This window comes from Furipterus horrens, unplaced genomic scaffold (genome assembly GCF_987537825.1).
Source record: "Furipterus horrens unplaced genomic scaffold, mFurHor1.1.pri manual_scaffold_5, whole genome shotgun sequence".
Lineage (NCBI taxonomy): Eukaryota > Metazoa > Chordata > Mammalia > Chiroptera > Furipteridae > Furipterus > Furipterus horrens.
The window spans coordinates 121,898,472-121,922,087 of record NW_028327175.1 but is presented as its reverse complement, the minus strand read 5'-3'; the positions used below and the strand labels follow the sequence as shown (position 1 = coordinate 121,922,087).

General features: G+C 43.7%; 2 protein-coding genes across 2 annotated transcripts; both read left to right on the top strand.

The window, feature by feature from the left end:
* The first annotated feature begins 7,651 nt into the window (after positions 1-7,651).
* On the top strand, positions 7,652-9,990 carry LOC150009659 (selenide, water dikinase 2-like). The gene has a single exon (XM_090277600.1). The coding sequence runs from the start codon at positions 7,955-7,957 to the stop codon at positions 9,311-9,313; it is 1,359 nt and encodes a 452-aa protein (XP_090133726.1). The 5' UTR covers positions 7,652-7,954; the 3' UTR covers positions 9,314-9,990.
* Positions 9,991-13,385: 3,395 nt separating this feature from the next.
* Positions 13,386-18,730, top strand: LOC150009658 (casein kinase II subunit alpha-like). The gene is given in 3 exon segments (XM_090279384.1): positions 13,386-13,425; positions 16,969-17,569; positions 18,112-18,730. Coding segments are annotated over 3 exon segments (1,260 nt in total).
* Positions 18,731-23,616: the final 4,886 nt, after the last annotated feature.

The following is a 23,616-nucleotide window of genomic DNA, read 5'->3' as shown; positions in this document are numbered from 1 at the left end:
ATGTAAAACCTTGATTTCCCATCTCTCTTGAAAAAAAATCTAATTCTTCCATTTTATGAATGGGGCAACTAAGAATCAGAAATGATGAAAGAAAAGAGAAATAGCATTCAGTAAATGCTTAAAATCCCTACGTTGCCTCTTTACAACAACTCTGTGGGGATCAGTTACAGTATCTCCCTTTGACAGTTGGGGGAACTAAAACTTAGAGACTTTAATTTGTTCTAAGTCATATAGCTGCTAAGTAACAGGTTACAAAGCTCATGTTCTTTCTATCGCATCAAACTATTTCTCACAGATGAGGTTATCTGAGAAATTTGGTAGCAGAGCCAGGTCTAAAACCCGAGCCTCAGTCCACAGACCCTGGGACATAATTTGAATGTAAGGATTACATCTGCTCAAACTTCTGTTCTTCCCCAGAGCTGGGAAAAGATGACAAATGCCTGGATACTCAACGGTCAAAATATCCAAAGACACTTTGAATATGTTCATTCTGTCATCAAGTATTTATTGAGCCCTGCTAAGTGCCTTGCTCCATTCTAGGTATTGGAGATGCAGTAATGAACAAAACAACAAATATCTTCATACTGTGGCCCTTCTCAGGGTGTAAAAAGTGTAAACTATAGCCCTTGCCATGTGGATCAGTTGGTGGGAGCATCATTCATGCACCAAAAAGGTTGTGGTTGCAGGTTTGGTGACTGGTCAGTGTGCAATGGGAGAAGGCCTATCAGTGTTTACATTGACATTTCTCTCCCTAGCTCTCAAATCAATAAACATATCCTCAGGTGAGGATTAAAAACATCCAAAAAATGTAAACAATAAAGAAGATAATTTCAGGTGCTCATAGGTGCAAGGTGGAAAAAGAGCAAGATGATGCCCTTGAGTGGTGTGGTTGGGGGCTTTTTCACTGTGAGCAGGGACGGCATCTCTGAGGAAATATTTGAGATGCTTTGAATGATGAGGAAATGTTAGCCATTTGTAACTTGGGAAGAAGTGTGTAGTTCTAAACAGAACTACAGAGGCCTTAAGGTAAGAATAAGTTTGGCATGTTCGAGAAAAAGAAAGAAGGCTTCTGTAGCTGGAGCCAAGCAAGTTAGTGCAGGAAAATGTAGTACCGGAGATGAAAGAGGTAGGCAGGGAGCAAGTTAGGGCCAGAACCCCACCTCTAACAAAAGGCAAGGCTTGCGTACCCTGATTCAGAGGGTCAGTGAGGAGACTTGGCTGGGAGCCTCAAAAGTTCCTAAAGGAAGGGTGTTCTACTGTGGGAGGACTTGGGAACAGAGGCTTTGTAAAGGAGGACAAAGACTCCATCCATTTGCTTTACAAACATGTACAAGTATCTACCTAGAATTAGAGCTAGTTCCTGTTCTTGAGAATCTTATGAACTAGTAAAAAAAATTGTGATAAAAATACATATGAGTATATATAAATAGCTTGGCTTCAGGTGCGCCGCAGGAGTTGCCGGTGTTGACTACAATGTCAAACCGCCTTAGGGACTCCGGCTCCGGATTTTCTGTCGGGGTTTACTCCCTTAGCCTTTCCCCTGAAGAGGTATGCCGCAAGGCAGCGGAGGTTTTTTGGAATCAGAGTTGTCCTTCTCTGATGTGCCCTGACTGGAAGATCGAACCAGCGACACTTAGCTCGCAGGCCGACGCTCAATCCACTGAGCCAAACCAGCCAGGGTCTTTCCCTTGGATCCTTCAGCTGCGAAGAGAGGGGGGGTCTGCTGCATGGGCAACAGCAGACCCTCCATATCACCCCGCCCAGGCTCTGTAGCTTCAGCTTCACTGGAGAGGACACTCCAGCGTCATCGCAAGATGTCGATTCAACACGGGAGGAGACAGATACCGTGTCACTCCCGAGTCGGACTGCACAGCCATTCTCGGCGGTGCAGATAGACTCTTAAGAAGCTACACCATCGTCTCTCGAGACGGACGGCTGCCGACGATATATAAATAAGTTTTATGTATACATAGAAAGGAAACCATAGGTGTCCTGGCAGAATAGTGGGACAAGTGAATAATGCCCTTGAAGGGAGTGGATGTCGGGCACAGGCCTCACTGAGGAGATAAATGTGAAGACCCTTCGATGGTGAGTGAGAGTTTGCCAGATTGACAAAGAAGTAGCAGCTTGTGAGGTTATAAAGTCTTGTGAGAAGCACATCACGGTCCAAGAACATTTCACCAAAGTATTTAGTGAGACCTGTCGTGTGCCAGGCCCCTTTTGGGACTGGGAGGTTGAGAGTTCGATTTGGAGAAATCTGTCGTATTCATTACTCTGCACTTCACTATTTGCCTTCAGCCTCACGTTCTTGAGTCTCCAGGGACTTGGTGCATACACTCACTTTGCTTAGAACACTCCACCGCCCATCCTATCCCCCTCTTCCTGCTTTCTTGTTTATTCCTAGTCACTTTTTACCACTTCTTTGGAGAGGCCTGTGGATCATGTAGGATTCTCTCCTGCTTGTATGCTTCCTGCATAGTCCTTGCGACACTTGAAATCACTTGTTCAGTGTCAGTCTCCTGTGTAGACTTTGTCTTATTCATCCTTCTATCCCCAGTAACCAGCACACACTAGGTAATGGTGTTGAGTGACTAATTATCCTCAAGGAACTCTCGATGCGTTAAATGCTCAGATGAAGGAGACTCTAACCCAGGATGGAGGTTCAGGGAAGGCTTCTGGGAGGAGGTAATGCTCCAGGTGTTTTGACTGGTGAGGTTAATCAAGTAGCGTGTGAGGTGGGGAGCATTCAATGAAAGGAAATAGCATTTAAGAGGCACAGGGCTGAAACCACGCCAGTGGGAGGTCTTGAATGCCAACCAAAGAGTTCCCTTTTACAGTAGACATGTGAAGATACTGCAGGGTTTTTAATCAGGGAACGACATAATCAGATGTAATTTTGCAAGTTCACTGCAGGCCGGCTCCAAGGCCAATCTGGTAATGAGGGGGACAAGGTGAACTACCAGAGAGGATCTTCCAGAGCCCCAAAGGGCCTCCATTTAGGCCTATGGGTGTGTGTGCTAGAGCCTCCAAGAGTCCCATACCTGAATGCAAAACTCTCGGATTTTGTGTGTGTATAACAACTTTGCAGTGGGTGGGAGGACCAGTAGGAAGCACACCGTTATAAGCCTTTACTGATTTCTAGGCAAGCCAGGCCAAAGGTCAAGATCTTGCCATAGATTTTCTATCTAGGTACCATTCCTGCAGGCAGACTAGCTGAGATGCCCAACCAGAGAAGTTGCAAAGAAGTCTTGTACTTTATTTCTTAGGTGGGTCAACTGCCCCAGTCTCTTTTTGTCCCCTGGCCAGTCATATCATTTCCTCTTACCCCATCCTCCCTATGGGCACACTCCTTGGAAAAAGCTAGAAATTGGAATTCTTCCTCTAATGACTCATGGGTCACTGAAAATGCATTTGCCTTTTCCAGGGGATAAAGAGGTATCCACTTGCCTGGCTGCTGTGGCTCAGTGGATTGAGCCTCAGCCTGTGAACCAAGTGTCGCTGGTTCGATTCCCAGTCAGGGCACATTTCTAGGTTGCACTTCAGGTCCCCAGTTGGGGGTGTGTGAGAGGCAAACACACAGTGATGTTTCTCTCCTTCTCTTTCTCCTTTCCCCTCTCTCTAAAAATAAATAAAAGCAAATATTTAAAGAGGTATCCGCTTTGCCTTCTCTTTGTGATATACGGCCAAATGACCTGTTTCTTGACAAATAAAAGGGTTTCAGAGAGGTGGGGTTTCTTAGTAGGTAAAGCATCATTGTCGGGGCTTTCTGTGCCTATACCAGAGCCGATGGCCACACTTCTCCCCTACTTGTGTTAAACTTTAGATAAATGGCATCTTAGTTTATGTATTATTCTGTAATTTTATGTATTGCTTCTTAATAGCAACATTTTTAATATTATCCATGTTGATTCTTAGACCTTTCAATCATTTTCACAAATAAATATTTCATTTATGTATTCCCCTGTTACAGTTACTCTTTCTTTTAAAGAAGATAAATGGACTTATTTTTACAAAAATCTTTCCAAGATGTTACGTTTTGTGGATTTAAATTCCAGTTCCTATATCCACATTAACAGTACTGTGTGATGATAGGTTCTACCATTTATTCTGAGTTTATAATCAGCCAGGAACTATGTTAGATGTTTTATACACATTTTTAAATTTAATTTTCATAACATTTCTATCTTGTATGTATTATCTTCAGGTGACATGACTATTTTATAGGCAATAGAAACTGAGGTTTCTAGAGGTTAGACAATTTGACCAAGGTCAATTCACCCAATCCAAGACTGCAGCTTAGTTTAATTCTAATGTACAAATTCCTTCAAATTCACACCATGCCTTAATACTGTGTTGTGCACTAATAAAAACCCAGTGTAATGATGTATTGGGTTGGCCAAAAAGTTTGTTTGGATTTTTCCATAAGATGGCTCTAGTAGCGCTTAGTTGTCTTCAACTTCACTTGAAACAACTTTGTTCGATTGTATTGGGACAGCTGTCATATCAGCGTGCATTAAAAAAAACTCATCAAAATGGGTGAATTTTTGTAGCCATTTTAATATTGAAGATGGAAGAAAATATGCAACATTTTTGGTATATTATGCTTTATTATTTCAAGAAAGGTAAAAATGCGACTGAAACACACACACAAAATTTGTGCAGTGTATGGAGAAGGTGCTGTGACGGATCTAACGTTTCTATAGCACAGAAGCTCCAAATCCAAACCAGGTATCTGCTTAAGTGTTCATGATATTCCGAAAAAAAACCACCCATGAAGTAGTCAATGTGGACATGCCGTTTATTATTCACACTACAGTGGAGTGCACCCATGGTGGCGGGGTGGGTCAGTGTGAGAGAGACCACACCTCCTCTAGCCTGAGGGTCATTATAAGGGGTCCCAGACAAAGGAGGCACATATCCTATGCGTGACTCTAAACTACTTTACCTCAGTGTGTAAAAGGTCAAGAAGCAGCCACACGAGGAGAAGCTGTTCCATTCCCAAAACAATACACATTCACTGGCCAGCAGCTGTCTGACCAGCACTCAGTCATGGTTTGTGAAGTATTGTGCTGGAGATTTCTCGCTGGACCAGTCGAAGTTGATAGTGATCAAATTGAGACATTAATGGAGAACAATAAACATTATACCATGTGGGAGATAGCCAATATACTCAAAATATCCCAATCAATAAAGTTATTGGTGAAAATGAAAAATATATCTTGATAGGTAACAGAATCAACAAACCAGAACAGAAAAACAGGGACAGAAAAGAGCAGAATAACCCAAAAACAAAGGCAGGACCCTCATCATTGAAGCAAACAAAGATGTGTCTCACCCGCTGACCCAGCACTCCTGAGCCTGGTCCAATAAGGCTACTAGGCATTCTGAACAACACAAGTAAACTATGATAGTGCAGGAACGGGGTAGCCCTTGAAAGTCTGTGTGTGTCATCTCCACTAGCCGAGAAAAGGAAAACCTTGAGACTGTGTATTCATCCCAAGGCCTGGAAGGGGAGGGGGACTACAGTGCCCACAGAGAAACCCCCTAGCTGATAGGAAACCACAACTCACTAAAATATAGAAAGTAACCAATAGAAACTTATACGACACACACTTCCCCCTAATGCGGTTTGTTGCTTTAAAAACCACTATCCAAACCCCTTTTGGGATGGAATTGGTTTTGATCTGGTTAATTCCCCCTTTCTCAGCTTGATGGGAATTGGTCCAGATCTGACTTATTCCCCCTCTCACTGGAGAGTCTCCCCAATAAATCAATTGTTTTGCTATAAGCTCACTGCTCTCTCCTGATTTTCCTCGCGACTCTGAACTCACATATCTTTTATTTTATAGAAAAAAACATTTGGACTTTTTGGCCAACTTGATACTATAAGATCTATAAGTAGCTCCTATATTTTTAACATTTTTAATTATGTCAAAATACACATTGCATATACCCTGGCTGGTGTGACTTAGTGGGTTGAGCACTGGCCTGAGAACCAAAAGGTCGTCAGTTGGATTGTGGTCAGGACACATGACTGGGTCTGAGTCACTGGCGAGATCCCCAGTTGGGGGCATATGAGAGGCAAGCCAACTGATGATTCTCTCCATCTCTCCCTCCCTTCCCCCCCACCAAAAAAAAAAAAAACTTAAAAAAAATACACATGGCATAAAATTTACCATTTTAACCATTTTTAACTATACAGTTCAGTAGTGTTAAGAACATTCCCATTGTTGTACAGTCCATCTCCAGCACTTTTACATTCTTGTATGTATGTGTCCTGGGGCACATGTGCCAGATTTCCTCTAGGGTATGTCCTATAGGTAGAATTGCTAAGACGTTCCACCGATGAGTGGAGTGCACAGCTTTATCAGTTAAGGGCAAACTCTTTTCAAAGATGGTTGCACCAATTTATACTCCCATAAGCAGTTCCCTTTTTAAAAAACGTATGTAATATATTCAAATGTATTAAAATTATCTTTTTCAAGTTCCAAATGTCAAATGAACAAAAAGGCAATACAATGAAAAATCTCCCATTTCCAACCACCTCATTCCATTCCCAGTTCCTGGTGATTACCCTTCCAGAAATATACTATTGCATATAGTTCCCCTTTTACAACAAGAAGTAACATTTTATACTGTTCTGAAGCTTGTTTATTTCTCTTAACACACATCATAGGCAGTATAACCTGGTGGTCTCTGGAGCAGACTGGATACATACACGGATACTGCTTCACCCTAAACTGACAGCAACCTTGAATAGGTGATTTAATTGCTTTGTGCCTGAAAAACCTTATTTGTAAGGAGTGGAAAGAATCCTAACTCAAGAGCTTTTATGAGAATTAAATTAGTTAATATATGTAAAGTATTTAGAACTGTGCCTATTAGAACTGTAACTATTATCAATATTTTCTGAATCTTTTTTAGTTCCTTGGTAGCTTATTATGTAAAGGTATCACAATTAATTTTCATCATAATGGATAAACAATTAAGCTGTTTCTAGTATGTTGATATTACAAACCACACGACAATAACTAATATAGCATTTCCTACTCACTTCTGTAGGATAAAAGTCCTAGAATTGGAACCGCTGGATCAAATGTATTAAATGCAGTTATGATTTTATAGATATTGACAAACTACTCTTTATGGATACATCGTAGGATCTCGTATATATTAACTTAAATATATACAGACACTTCCGAATAGAAGAGACCTAGGTAAGCTACTTTGACGTCCCGATGTGTCAGCCAATGCCAGGAGAGAGAAAGTGACTCAACGGATAGTTAGTGGTGGGAGCAGCACCAGAATCAACGCAGGTGTCTGGAGTGCTAAAATTCGTGAAAACCTTTTAAAAATGTTTTCATTATTTTGATGCTGTAGTTTGCTTATCTAATTTCTTATTACTTTTTCCTATTTTTTCCACTGGCTCTTTCCTTGCCCTGGATTGATCATGTGCGCTGTCAAGTGACCCTTGGACAATTCTGGCCAGCTTGAGGTTTGGCAAGCTATCGATCTTCCCTCGTCTTTTGAAATGCTGTACTTGGCAAACTGCCTCTAGGGGGACCGAGTTGCGTCAGCCCCACGCAAGAGGTTAATATTTAAATTACCACAAGGAGAGCAAACCAAAGCACTTACTCTGTAATCTACCCGGGACCAAACTTCACAAATTGGTGGTGGATTTGTAAAACGTTCTGTCTTTTAGACCAAAGGAAGCGCGCCTCTCTGCGGCAAAGTCGTTATTGGCTGAAACGGCTGTCAATCACCAAGGGACTCTATGCGGGAGGCTGTCCGTTGCTCACTCAGGAAGGCCAGGGCGGCGGGGCGTGCCTTGAGTTCCTCCAAGCGCGGCGCGTGGGATACAATCCCTGAGGTAATCTGACTGCTACTAGATACTAATTGGAGTAGAAAATAAAAGGGACCTCTCCTCTTCTCTCCTCCCTGCCGGGCAGGCGCAATGACAGAAACCGCAGCGGCGGGTGCCAGCGGGGAGGCGATGGCGACGGTGGCGGCGGCGGCGGCAGAAGGCTCCGCGGGACTGGCGGGCTTGTCTCTGGGTCGCGGCTTCTCGAGCTACCGGCCGTTCGAGCCCCAGGCGTTGGGCCTCAGCCCGAGTTGGCGGCTGACGAGCTTCTCCGGCATGAAGGGCTGAGGCTGCAAGGTCCCGCAGGAGACGCTGCTCAAACTCCTGGCGGGACTAACGCCGGACGCGGGGCCCCCGATGGCGGGGGCAGTGGTCGCAGGCCATGAAGAGGCGGCCCAGGAAGCCGGCCTGCCGGTCACGGCGGAACCCAGCCCAACTTTTCCAGCCCTGGGCATTGGAATGGACTCCTGCGTCATACCCCTGAGGCACGGAGGCCTGTCACTGGTGCAGACCACAGACTTCTTTTACCCCTTGGTGGAAGATCCCTACATGATGGGGCGCATAGCTTGTGCCAATGTGCTGAGTGACCTCTATGCCATGGGCATTACTGAATGTGACAACATGTTAATGTTACTCAGCGTCAGCCAGAATATGACTGAGGAGGAACGAGAAAAGATAACCCCACTCATGATCAAAGGCTTTCGAGATGCTGCTGAGGAAGGAGGGACTGCAGTGACTGGTGGACAAACCGTGGTAAACCCTTGGGTTATCGTGGGTGGGGTAGCCACTGTGGTGTGTCAGCCAAATGAATTCATAATGCCTGACAGTGCGGTTGTTGGGGATGTGCTCGTGTTAACCAAACCCTTAGGAACTCAAGTCGCTGTCAATGCCCACCAATGGCTGGATAATCCCGAAAGATGGAATAAGATAAAGATGGTGGTCTCCAAAGAAGAGGTAGAGTGGGCCTATCAGGAAGCCATGTTCAATATGGCTACCCTAAACAGAACTGCTGCTGGGTTGATGCACACATTTAATGCCCATGCAGCCACAGATATCACAGGCTTTGGCATTCTGGGACACTCTCAGAACCTTGCAAAACAACAAAGAAATGAGGTGTCCTTTGTCATTCATAATCTGCCAGTCATTGCCAAGATGGCTGCCGTCAGCAAGGCCAGTGGGCGCTTTGGGCTCCTTCAGGGAACCTCATCAGAAACTTCTGGGGGATTACTGATTTGCTTGCCAAGGGAACAGGCTGCTCGCTTTTGTTCTGAAATCAAATCTTCCAAGTATGGAGAGGGTCACCAAGCTTGGATTGTGGGCATCGTGGAAAAGGGAAACCGGACAGCCCGGATCATTGACAAGCCTCGAGTTATTGAGGTCCTACCGCGTGGGACCACCGCTACAGCTCTCCCTCCGGAAAGTTGCAGTGCCTCTTCTGAGCCTAGCTTGTGAGATGGAAGAGCAGAAGTTGTTTGGACCTTGGGCCCTTTGTGCACAATCATGGATGATTCCCAAGAGTTGATTTTAGGAACAGATTTCCAAAGAAGGTTGCCTGCATATCAGTCCCACAGTTGCCCTTTCTAGGTGATTTGAATCAGCCCATCATAAGCTGCACATTCCAAGGCCAGAAGTAACATTTTGGACTTTTTTGGGGAGGGGTGGAGGTTTGTTCAGTTTTTGCTTGGAAGAGCAGAAAAACCTGTTTCCTCTTTCCAAGAGCAAAATGAGGTTATTCCAGTCTGAGGGAATTGCAAGGGGGCAAAAAAAAATCAGAAGCATAAATTTGGATTAATACTGTTGATACATATAAATTGCTAAGAAAGATCTTCTAATGCAGCGTCAAATTCTTTATTAGATTTTTCTGAAATACTGTCTCTTTCCTACTCTGGACAAGAATTGAGCAGCTTGTCTAATGACTGGGAAAGGAGTACCTGCAACCATCTGACTTGGTCTCTGTTAATGATGTCTCTCCCTCTAAACCCCTTTAAGGACTGGGAGAGGCAGAGCTAGCCCCAGAGCCCAGGCCTTGGTGGTCATGAAGTTGTTAAATTTTGTGCTGAAAATTGCTGGTGACTTAATCAATAAAGTGATTTCTAGCGAAATAAATAAAAAGGACTTTGTTGAGAATACTTCTGGCTAATGTTTGGATCCTTGGAATTCTGAATCTTTTACAGCCTTATAAAAGGAATCAATTGACACATTTAGAGTCTGGCAGAGGAAAGAGTTTTCTCATGTTTTCTCCAACCTGGACCAGGGGATTTAACACCCAGATTTAGGTTTGCATCTTCCCCTTCAGTTGACAGCAAAGGACTCAACAGGCATAATAAACCCCCAAGGACTAGAAGGTGGGAGAGGAAATGGCAGAAGTGTCCATAGTTCTTGGAAAATGGAAAGTAGGTGGAAGAGGGGTAACTGACTTAGCAGAAGAGAAGAAGTCAAAGTGTAAATGCCTTCAGAGTTGGGGCATACCAACAGGAAGTGAGGAGATATGCCCCAGAGGTACTAAGGCCTGAAAGTTTATACAGGGTAATTAGATCTTTAAAGTTCTCAAACTTCCCCATTCAAACAGCCAGAAGACTGCTCGCCACCTTGGTAGATAGAGGGAGGTTTATTTTCTGGAAACATGTGAATCAAAAAAATACTGCAAAATCAGGGACACTAGGCCCAGCAGAGGACAGGGGTCCTGACCAAAAACAGAATAGAAACTGGGAAATGAGTCCCCAACCCCTTCCTCTGCTATTACAAACACATTGCAGGAAACATACCACTACTCCTGGAGAAAATGAACGTGCCCAGAAAAAAGACCTACAAATAAAAACATTCAAGGAGCCCCCAGTCAAAATCCTGATGCGTGGAAGCCAATTGAAAAGCTTTACTCAAGCACATTCTTTTTAATGCCTCATTTTTAAAAATGAGCAGTCATTTGAGGCAAGCCTCCAACTTGAAGGAAGACAAAGCTAACAAAAAAAACAATTGAGTAAAGGGACAATACAGAGAGTGGGAGAAAAAAAAAAGAAGGCAAAGATAAAAGATAAAGTGTTCATAAAAAGATAAGAAGAAACCACTTAGAATATAAAACTATAGCTAAGATTTTAAAATTCAGTAGAAGACTTAGAAGATAAAGTTGAGGAAATTTACCAGAAAGTACCAAAAATAAAAATAAAAAAAGACACACAATAGAAGAAGAAATATGAAAATCAGGATATTCAACATCTAAGAGGAAATCCAGGAAGAGGTAATAAAGCAGATGGAAGAAAGGAAATTATCAAAGACTAATACAAGGAAGTTTTATAAAACTTAAGAACTGTGTCACACACCTCTTGATTCCAGTGTGGTGAGTGAAAAAAAGACACCAATTTTATTATTAAAAGGTAAAATGCTAGGAATAAAGAAACCCTAATAATAATAATAACAACAAATATTTATATAGTGCATACTCTTTGCCAGGCACTGTTCTAAGTGTTTTATATGTGTCAACGCATTTGAAATTCCAACAATTGGCCCTGGCCAGGTAGCTCAGTTATTTACAGCATCGTCCCAATATCCCAAGTTTGCAGGTTCAATCTCCGGTCAGGGCACATACAAGAATCAACCAGTGAATGCCTAAGTAAGTGGAACAACAAATCAATGTCTCTCACTCACCCCCCCTAAAGATCAATGAAAAAAAATTCCAACAATCCCATTTTGTAAATAAGAAAGCTGAGGTGCAGAGAGATTAAGAAATTTTCCCAGCTTACACAGGCAGTCTTCTAGGGAGTCTGACTCCAGAGTCCATGTTTCTAATCACTATTCTCTCCTAAAATCTGGGGATAGGGCAAGATAACATATAGAGGTTTGAGGATAAGAATGCTATCCGACCTCTCAACAGCAAACTGGAAGCTAAAGGCCAATGAAGGAATGCCTTCAAAATTCTGAGAGCGGACTGGCTGGTGTGGCTCAGTGGATTGAGGGCTGGCCTGTGAAACAGTCGCTGGTTCAGTTCCTAGTCAGAGCACATGCCCGGGTTGCATGCCAGGTCCCCAGATGGGGGTGTGCGAGAGCAACTGATTAATATATCTCTCTCACATTGATGTTTCTCTCCCTCTCTTTCTCCCTCCCTTCCCCTCTTTCTGGAAGTAAATAAATAAAACCTCTGAACAAAATTTGGAGGGTAAATTATTTTCTATGTATTATTTTATACCTACCCACATTTTTCAAAAATGTAGAATAAAGGTATTTATGGACATGTTACATACAAGGGGGCAAGTCAAGAAAGAAAATAACATGGGGTTCAGGAAATATAACTTAGCAGAGGAGAAAGGTGAAAGGAAGTATCAAGCTACAGCAGGCCTGGAGAACAGTCCTTGCTGGAACAGGAGTCTGAGAGGCTTCCATAAAAGGAAAGTGGAAGAGATACAATATTGGTGCATTTAATTTTGTGAACAGTTGTGTTGGGAGCTTAATGGAACATGTAAAAAGAATTAGTGATAATTATATTTTAAGAAGTGGGTCCTAGAGCAAAGTAAGCCTGAAGTATCGCTGGAGGCAAAAATGACAATTGAATCTGTCCTACTTCAGGCACATCGTGAGAAGGCATGGTTCTTTGAAAAAGACAATAATACTGGGACAAATATAAGGCAGCAGGAAAAGAGGGAAACCAAATATGAGATGGATTGACTCCTTAAAAGAAGCCATAGGCTTGAGTCTACAGGAGCTGAGCAGGGCTGCTGAGGACAGGACATTGTGGACATCACCCATTCAAGCCAGGAGTTGGAGCTGACCCAATGTCATGTAACAATATAGAGAACTAGCAAATGAAGATAAAAAAATTAAAAGAATAAACCTGTATAAATGACTCATGGGCATGGACAATGGGGAGGGATATGATGGCGGGAGAGGGGGTGGGTTGGGTGGGGGAGAGAAATTGGGGGAAAAGGGGACAACTGTAATTGAAAAACCAAAAATTAAAAAAAATAATAATAAAAAAATAAATAAAAAGAATGAGGCCGATCTACTCCATCCAAAAACAAAACCTTGTATATAAGATAAAATGTAACCATATCTAGTATGCAACAGTGAATTTTTACATTGTTAAAATTAGCTAATAATGTAAACACTATCCAACAAAAATAACTAATTGATTGATTAGATCAGTTTTTCTTCTGCACAAAGCTCTTAAGTAGCTCTCTATAAACTCCTGGTACATATCTCCAACTTTATCTCATGGCATTCCCCCTACCTCTCTCACCAAACTACCCATTAACCTTTCCATGGTGCTTCAGACAAATCAAGATCCTTTGTGCTTTCAGTTCCCTCCGTCTGGAACCTCACCTCAGGCTCTCCACCTGGCTGGCTCACGCTCAGTCCTGGCTCAGCTCAAATAAAACCTCTTCATAAACCCCCCCCCCCTCTGACCTTAGCCAACACCTAGCTAACTCTCCCTATTAATTGGCTTCATAGCTCTTATCCTAATCTGTAATTATCTAGAGACTTCAGTAGTTTACTTTATAATTATGTCTCTCTCTGCAAGCATATAAACTCCGAGATGGCAGGGGATGTTCTGTATCCCCAGCAGCTAGTACAATGTCTGGTCCATAGTTAGTGTTCAGAATATACTCAATGAATGAATGAATGAATGAGTGAGTGAGTGAATAAGGGAAGTACACATTTGGGGACCCTAGCACCTTCTATTTTCACATTTTTGTTGCTCTTATTGTCTCCTAGCAGTAGAAGCTGATACCACCAATCTCTTAAGACAAGGCTTTGGAGAAGAAATTTGGACCTTGGTTCTGGTTGTCCACTTACACAGCTCTCTAACTGGTTCATTTTCTAGGCTGAGGTGGTTAGTAGAAAGGGAAGGAAATGATTGGGACTTTGCTGGCCTGGGCTCTCTTAGTTAACTTAGAAAGGATGAGGGGTTGAGAGCAAGGTAGGCATCCCATTTTTCCTTGGGGAGGGGCTTGGCATCAAAATTAAGGTAGCAACACCTTGGTGGAAATTAGAAAAGAATCACAGGTACAAACAGAGGTAAGAAATGCAATGAAGGAAAAGGAAGAGGAAGAAAAGAAGAAGGGAGTCAAAGGAGCAAAAGAAAAAGTGAAGTTGAAGATTGAGGAAGACGAAGAGAAGGGACAGAAAGGCAGAAGAAAAGGCAATGACTAGGTGACCACAACACAGACCAAGTCTCTGAGTCTCAGTCTTCTCATCCGTAAAATAGGCACAGCCATACCAGCTTATGGCAGGGTAGTCAGAGAGTAGATCCCATGGAACATGCCTCTATCAGTTAGTATTTATTAGATCTAGGTCAATACCAGGCCTTGGGGAAACAAAAGCATGACACTGCTTCTGTTCTCCAGGAGACCCACTCTAGGGGAAAATGTAGAACAGGGACAGCAGTCTCTCCCAAAATAAGGTGAAACATGGTGCTGCTATGAGAGCTACAGTGGATGAAGTGTTATAGAAAATAAAGTTGGGCCCTGGCTGGTGTGGTTCAGTAGATTGTGTGCTGGCCTGTGAATCAAGGCGTTGCCAGCTAGATTCTCAATCAGGGCACATACCTGGTTTACCAGCCAGGTCCCCAGTGGGGGATGTTCGGGAGGCAACTGATTGATTTATGTCTCGCACATTTCTCCTTCTCTCCCTCTTTCACCCTCCCTTCCCTTCTCTCTAGAAGTAAATAAGCAAAATCTTTAAAAAAATAAAACAGTGTTGGTGGTCAGTGGTCACAGCCAGTCCTTGACGCTGTCAAATCCCTCCCATTGACCTGCCAACAGCAACCAAGGCTCACCTACAAAAGGAGGGTGTACTCGGGCCACATGAATGGCACACCTAGAGTACCCAGCTTGGGTGATAGGGGAGGTTGTGCCACTGGACCCTACAGGACACCTACTACAGTAGGCCACACTATCAAGACAGGGAGTCAAAGTAGCTCTCCCTAATACATAGAAACAAACACAGGGAGGCTGCCAAAATGAGGAGACGAAGAAACACTAAGAAACATGGCTCAAATGAAAGAACAGATCAAAACTCCGAAAAAAGAACTAAACAAAAGGGAGATAAGCAACCTATCAGATGCAGACTTCAAAACATTGGCTATAAGGAGGCTCAAGGAACTTAATGAGGACTTTAACAGCATAAAAAAGATCCAGTCAGAAATGAAGGATATTCTGTTCAGCAAAGAACAGCAGCAAGATGACATGGAACAAACTGTATAGGAAAACATATTTGCCAATGATACCTCAGACAAGGGTTTAATCTCCAAAATTCATAAAGACCTTATACAACTCAACACCAAGAAGACGGACAATCCAATTTAAAAACAGGCAAAGGACCTGAACAGACACTTCTCCAAGGAGGAAATACAGAGGGCCCATAGGCACATGAAAGAATGCTCAACATCACTAGCCAACAGCAAGATACAAATTAAGACCACAATGAGATACTACTTCACACTGGTCAGAATGGCCATCATTAACAAATCAACAAGCAAGTGCTGGTGAAGATGTGGAAAAAAGGGAACCCTAGTGCACTGTTGGTGGGAATGCAGACTGTGGAAAACAGTATGGGATTTCCTCAAAAAACTAAAAATGGAACTGCCTTTTGATCCAGCAATTCCACTGCTGGGATTATACCTGGAGAATCCTGAAACATCAATTCAGAAGAACCTATGCACCCCTATGTTCATAGCAGCACTATTTACAATAGCGAAATGCTAGAAACAGCCTAAGTGCCCATCTGTAGATGAGTGGATCAAAAAACTGTGGTACATTTACACAATGGAATACTATGCAGCAGAAAGAAAGAAGGAACTCCTACCATTTGCGACAACATGGATGGAACTAGAGAGAATTATGCTTAGCGAAATAAGCCAGGCGGTGAAAGACGAATACCATACAATATCACCTAATGCAGGAACCTAATGAACAAAACAAACAAACGAGCAAAATAGAACCAGAGGCACGGAAACAAGGAATAGACTGACAGTGACCAGAGGGGAGTGGGGGGGTGGGGAGGAAAAGGAGGGAAAAAAGGGAGGGGTCTAGTCATGGAACTAGTATAAATGATCCATGGACATGGACAACAGGGTGGGGATTGACTGCGGGAATAGGGGGGTGGGTGTGAGCGAGGCAGGGGAGAGCAATGGGGGGGAAATGGGACAACTGTAATAGAACAGCCATTTAAAAAATGAAGGATACACCAATTGAAATAAAGAACAATTTACAGGGAAGCAATAGTAGAATGAATGAAGCCAAGAATCAAGGCAATGATTTGGAACATAAAAAAGCAAAAAACAAGCAATCAGAATAACAAGAAGGAAAAAAGTCCAAAAAATTGAGGACAGTTTAAGCAGCCTCTGGAGTGTTCCAACATTCACAACATATGGGTGCCAGAGAAGAAAAAGAGCAAGAAATTGGAAATCTATTTGAAAAAGAATAAAAGAAAACTTCCCTAATTTGGTGAAGGCATGCAAGTCCAGGTAGCAGAGTGCCAAACAAGATGGATGCAAAGAGGCCCATGCCAAGACACATCATAATTAAAATGCCAAAGGTTAAAGGTAAATAAAAAAATCTTAAAAGCAGCAAGAGAAAAGCAGTTACAGGAGAGTTCTCATAAGACTGTTAGCTGAATTTCTCAAAGAAACTTTGCAGGCTAGAAGGGATTGGCAAGAAATATTCAAAGTCATGAAAAGCAGGGACCTACAGCCAAGATTGCTCCACCCAGCAAAGCCATCATTTAGAACTGAAGGGCAGATAAAGAGCTTCTCAGACAAGAAAAAACAAAAGGAGTTCATCATCATCAAACCATTTATTATATGAAATGTTAAAGGGACTTATTCAAGAAAAAGATCAAAACTATGAACAATAAAATGGCCAAATATAAACATTTATCAACAATTGAATCTGAAAAACAAGCTAAGCAAACAAGAACAGAGACAGAGCCTCGCTCTGGTCCCCGCAGCTGGCGGCCAAGCTGTGTGTCTCCAGCTCTGCCGCTGCCATATCGTCTGTGTGAGGAGAGGGGAGAGTGGCCACTATCACTGTTGCTTCCACCACAGATTGAAGAAAACCGGTCTGAAACAAAGTCTTAAGCCCCTCACTCCAGCTGCCTCTGAACATGGTGACTGCCAGATCTCCAAACATCAAGTTCAGCTTTGTTCACCAACCTGTCTGACGTGTCGGGACTTGTGCCAATCAGGGCCAGAGTTTACACAGGTTTTAATACGCACAGGCCCCAGGAGTACTGGGATTACGAGCCGCATGTGGTGGAATGGGGAAATCAAGATGACTATCAGCTGGTTCAAAAATTAGGCCAGGGTAAATATAGTGAAGTATTTGAAGCATCAATCAACATCACAAATAATGAAAAAGTTGTTAAAATTCTCAAGCCAGTAAAGAAGAAGAAAATCAAGTGCGAAATAAAGATTTTGGAGAATTTGCTAGGTGGTCCCAACGTCATCAGACTGGCAGACATTGTAAAAGACCCTGTGTCACGAGCCCCCACCTTGGTTTTTAAATACATAAACAACGCAGACTTCAAGCAATTATACCAGACATTAGCAGACTATGATACTCAATTTTACGTGTATGAGATTCTGAAGGCCCTGGATTATTGTCATAGCATTGGAATAATGCACAGAGATGTGAAGCCCCATAATGTTATGACTGACCATGAGCACAGAAAGCTACAGTTAACAGACTAGGGTTTAGCTGAGTTTTACCATCCTGGCTTACCCTGGCTGGTTTGGCTCAGTGGATTGAGCGTCGGCCTGCGAGCTAAGTGTCGCTGGTTCGATCTTCCAGTCAGGGCACATCAGAGAAGGAAAACTCTGACTCCAAAAAACCTCCGCTGCCTTGCGGCATACCTCTTCAGGGGAAAGGCTAAGGGAGTAAACCCCGACAGAAAATCCGGAGCCGGAGTCCCTAAGGCGGTTTGACGTTGTAGTCAACACCGGCAACTCCTGCGGCGCACCTGAAGCCAAGCTGTATTGACTCCGTCTTTCCCTTGGACCCTTCAGCTGCGAAGAGAGGGGGGGGTCTGCTGCATGGGCAACAGCAGACCCTCCATATCACCCTGCCCAGGCTCTGTAGCTTCAGCTTCACTGGAGAGGACACTCCAGCGTCATCGCAAGATGTCGATTCAACACGGGAGGAGACAGATACCGTGTCACTCCCGAGTCGGACTGCACAACCATTCTCGGCGGTGCAGATAGACTCTTAAGAAGCTACACCATCGTCTCTCGAGACGGACGGCTGCCGATACCATCCTGGCTAAGAATATAATGTCTGAGTTGCTTCTCGATACTTCAAAGGTCCTGAGCTACTTGTTGACTATCAGATGTACGATTATAGTTTGGATATGTGGAGCTTGGGTTGTATGCTGGCAAGTATGATTTTCTGGAAGGAGTCATTTTTCCATGGACGTGATAATTATGATCAGTTGGCGAGGATAGCCAAGGTACTGGGCACAGAAGATTTATATGACTATATTCACAAATACAACATTGAATTAAATCCGTGTTTCAACGATGTCTTGGGCAGACACCCGCATAAGCGATGGGAATGCTTTGTCCACAGTGAAAACCAGCACCTTGTCAGCCCTGAGACCTTGGACTTCCTGGACAGGCTGCTGCGATACTATCACCAGTCATGGCTCACCGCAAGGGAAGCCACGGAGCACCCCTATTTCTACACTGTTGTTAAGGACCAGGCTCGAATGAGCTCATCTAGCATGCCAGGAGGCAGTAGGCCTGTCAGCAGTGCCAATATGATGTCAGGGGTTTCTTCAGTGCCAAACCCTTCACCCCTCAGACTTCTGGCAGGCTCACCAGTGATTGCTGCTGCCAACCCCCTTGGGATGCTTCTTCCAGCTGCTGCTGGCGCTCAGCAGTAATGGCCCCTTCTGTCTCCTGATGCCTGAGCAGAAGTGGAGGAGTCCACTCTGCCCTTGATGCAGCTTGCACCTGGTGGGTAGGGGTGAAATACTTAAGAAGCACCGTGTCTGAATCGTTGCTTGTGGATTTATAGTAGTTCAGTCATAAAAAATATATATAGTAGGCTGATTCCCACCCCCTTTTTTTTTCTCTTTTTCTTTTTTTTAACTGAAACTTTTCATAACTCAGAGGATTCCCTGAAAAATTACCTGCAGGTGGAATATGTCACAGACAAAATTTTTTCTCCCCTTCCAAATTCAGTTCCTCATTCTAAAGTACAAAGATAAACCAGCCTCAATTCCAGCTGCTGCAGTTGAGTGGAGATTTCTTCCCATGCCCACCATTGCTCCCCCACCATTCCACAGTTTGGGGGGTTTGTATCTCATGTTGCTTTTCAGAGATTACAAGAATGTAGCTTATTCAAGGGAGGTAGGAAGGAAGAAGGACCCAACTATGAAAGCAGTGTCCTGCTAGTCATTTACATCACTTTACTCCAAAAGGGCTTCAGTGGGGTTATCCTGGTGAATCTAGTGGAAATATGTCTTAATAGTTACATTGAGATGCTGAAAAATGCCCAAAGTCCTGAAAACTTCCGTTCAGTATGAATCATGTCTTACTGACCTGACCCTAAATCTAACTTACTTATAGATTTAGTTTCAGTTTAGTTGAGAACTTTAATAACCTTCCTTTCCGGGCTCCTTACTTTGGTCCCCTCCCCTTTCATCTCCCAACATGCTCAATAGCTGGTAGGAGGGGGAAGGCAAAATCTTTTTCAGTCTTCTTTGACTTGGCTATTTTGAATTCAGTTAGTTACTGGGTATAACTTAACTGCTTTTTATGAAAGAAAAAAATATCATGGTTTATATGGGTTTCATGTTAACAACGCTTTGAGAGCTAATGGGAGATGTGGCCACACTTTCATTTTAAGCTTTCTATCTTTTTTTCCCTCCCACCTTCCCCTTTCCTCACTTGCCATCCAGTGAGAAGACCTACCCCTCAGTCTTGTAAATGTATCTGAGAGGTAGGAGCAGAGCCACTGTCTCCAGTGAAACTGAAATGGTAGACATGTAATTATGGGAAAACTAGAAACTCTCTTGTTACAGCCCTGCCAACCCTTGCTCTGTGTATATATAACCCTTTGTCCTTCATATGTGAAAGATCCAGTGTTGGAATTCTTTGGTGTAAATAAACGTTTGGTTTAATTTATCGAATAAGAAAAAGAAGAACGGAGACAGAAGCATAGATACCAAGTACATTTTGATGGTTGCCAGATGGGAGGGACTGTGGGGGAATGGGTGAACAGGCGAGGAGTTTAAGAAGTACAAATAGGCACTTACAGAATAGCCATGGGGATGTAAAGTACAGTACAGGAATGGAGTAGCCAAAGAACTTATACACATGACCCATGGACATGAACAATGGTGTGGGTATGGAAGGTGCGGGGGGAGGGGCAAAACTGAAAAAAATTGGGACAACTGTAATAGCATAATCAATAAAATATGATTTTTTAAAAACTGAGTTATTTTCTTTTGGAGAAAGTTCTGCAAGGCTTCCCAGAGGAAGTGGCTTTGAAGCAGGGCTCCACAGAATGGGTAGGATTTGGATTTGGATATGCAGAGAAGGGCATGGGCATTTCAGATGTGCTGAACTGTATGAGCAAAGGCAGAAAGGGGAGAGTGGGGACTATCTGGCTGGATTTCAACATGTGTGGAAGAGGGAAGGCTGGATAAGAAAGTTGGGGAAGGGCTTCTAAGAGTGTTGATGACTCATCCCAAATGGGCTAAGCTAGAGATTCCTAAAAAGTCTGTCATGACTCCCCCTGAAACATATAATAAGAACAAATACTTTTAATTATAGCAACACTCTTTCTCCCCTCCCCTAGTACAAATCTACCAAGGCCTATGACTGTACCTCCAGTAAGAATAGCACTGCAAGGGGTTGGATATACAATCAAGAACAAAATACGTATTGTCCTGGTCCTCCCAGCATACACACGAAGGGTCCTTGAAGGCCATCATTATATACATGGGAAATTGAGGCTCAAGGAACAGAAACAATCTTCCCAAGGGCACTGGTGAATGGGGTCCCAATCACCTGACTCCTAGCTTCCCATCACACTCTGTTGTCTCTGGGATCTCTGACTGGCCCAGGTTCTCCCACCCAAAAAACACCCACCCAATTTATGGGCCTCTGTTGCTTTGTTCATCAGCTGCTGCCGCTTCTTCCTCTCCAGAGTTTTCCAAAGAGCAGTTGCACAGCCTGGCTTTAATGGGGAAGGTGGCCAAACTCTTCTGAGCAGCAGAAGGGCATGCATGTGTGCTCATGTGCATGTTTGCCTGTCTCAGCCCATCCATCCTACATCATACATTTATTAGCCTGCACTTGGGAAACACCTTTAGTCTGAGGAGACTAGGGCACCCAGTCCAGTCTCTGGAGGGGCAGGGGTAGGCTTATAAAGGGCTAATCACAAACGTGGACCAAAAGACAAGGCCAAGCACACTTAGGCCCTGACTAAGCAGGGAGGACGTGTTGCCTAGATATTTCTGAGAGGAATGGAGAAAATTGACTGGCTGGGAGCAGGAGGTGAGGGTGCGGAAAAGCCTGGGATGAGGAGCCCAGGGGGCAGGGTCAATCAGATGTGTTCAGGTCTGTTCCCTCTCCCTCATGAGGGCCTCTGCTGCCCCCCAACCCCATGCTGCGCTGGAGCTGGGTTTGCTTGGTCTTCAAGGATGATGCTGCAGAGCAAAGAATTTAAATGTCCCTGAAGAATGCTTCACATGAGCCTTACAGCTCACTCAGGGACCTCCTGGGAGGAGGGCAGAGGCATTCCCAGAGAGAATGCCTCCTCCTTCCTGTCAGTCCCCAAGGACCACCTGACCTGTGAGCCCTAGAAGTCTCAGTCCCCAGCTCCTCAAAATATCTGAGGTGCGGAAGACTCCTGCAAAAGCTGCTCTCCAAGTGTGTTTTATATTCGAGTGAAAGAGTTGGGTTCTTGTCTGGAGAAGCTTAGCAAATACCAAGGAGGTGCTAGGGGAGGCACTTGGCTCCTGACACTTTCAGTTCACAGACCCATGAGAGCTCAGTGTTCTAAACTTCAGGCCTGTATGTCTACTTGCCTGCTGCACATCATCTGGATGTCCTAGAGCCATCTTACACTCCATGTGTCCCACACTACATTTATTATCATCCCTCCCACCCCAACTTCCAGGTCTTCTGTGTCCTCTTTTCAGCAATGGCAAAACTATCCATCCATTTACTCAAACCAGAAACTCAAGGAGTTACTCAGGACTCCCTCTTTTCTCCCGCCTCTCATATCCAACTTCCAAGCTGCCTAATCCAAGGGCAAATAGGTGCTCTTGTCTCACCCAGTAGCTCAGCAGCATCCAAATCAAGTGTCCGCTCATTCTGAAACACCCTCCTCTCTTAGCCTCCATAAAACACACTCTGCCAATTTTCTTCCTGCCTCACCGGCCTCTTCCCCACTGCTCAACTGATAATTGGTGGAGTACTCCAAGTCATGGTCTTGTCTAACTAGACTCCTGTATTGGTTGTGCTTCTCCAGTTCCATGACTTTTGAATATTGTCTAAATATCTGAGACTGAATCTCTCCTATTTCCTCTAAAGCTTAGGCTCATGGCCCCAACCTGTGTGGCTCATTTGGCTGTAGTGCCATCTTGTACTACCAATGGTTGCAGCGCCAATTCCCAGTCAAGGCACTAACCTTGGTTATGGGTTTGATCCCTGATTGAGGCATGTATGGGAGGTAACCAATCAATGTTTATCTCTCTCTCTCTCTCTTTCTCACTTCTCCTCTCTCTAAAATCAATAAACATTAAAATAATTATTATTTTTTATTTAAAGCTTAGGCTCATAAACACACCTGCCAACTCGACATGCATCTTCAATTTGATTTGTCATAAGTCAATCTCCTGAAGCCACATGTCTTCATCCTGCACCTCATCTTCGTCCCAGTATGAGTCATCCATCTACCATATTGTTCAACACTCACAACCTGTAAACCATGCTTCATTCTACTCTTTCTCCCACCCCTCTAGTTCAAAACCAACAATGCCTGTGTATAGCTCTATCTCCAAAATATCTTCCCAATCGTTTGCTTCCCTCTACCTTTGCCCACCATCAGCCTGGTCCAAGTCACTGTCATCTCTTGCCTGGACAACTGCAGTAACACCTCTCCCTGCTTCTACCCTTGCCCTCCTCCAATTCATTCTTCTTTTTTAAAGATTTTACTTATTCCTTTTAGAGAGAGGGAAAGGAGAGAGAAAGAGAGGGAAACAACAATGTGTGGTTGCCTTTCATGTGCTTCCAACTGGGGACCTGGCCAGCAACCCAGGCATGTGCTCTGACTCGGAATTGAACTGGCAACCCTTTGATTCTCAGGCCAGAACTCAATCCACTGAACCACACCAGCCAGGGCTCCAATTCATTCTTAACAAAGCAGCCAGAGGGCTCATAAATTCCAAGTATAATTATATGGCTCCCTTGCCTAAAACCCACCAAAGGGCTTCCATATTACTTAAAATCCAAAATAATATAAAATTCATGGCTACTTGATTTAATGTGGCCTCTGTTTACTTCTCTAAAACTATATCCAACCTCTCTCCACCCTGTTCACTACATCCCTGCCGTACTGGAGTGCCTTTGTCTTTAGAACATGCTAAACCTTTCCTGCTTTAAGCATTGGTGTTCCCTCTACCTAGAACTCTACTCTGCTTAATTTTTGCCCAGCATAAACGTCACTTTCTCAAAGACAAGGAACAGAAAAACCAACTAAAAGTGGCTTGACCATCAAAGTGATTTATTAACTTATAGAGACAGAATCCTAAAT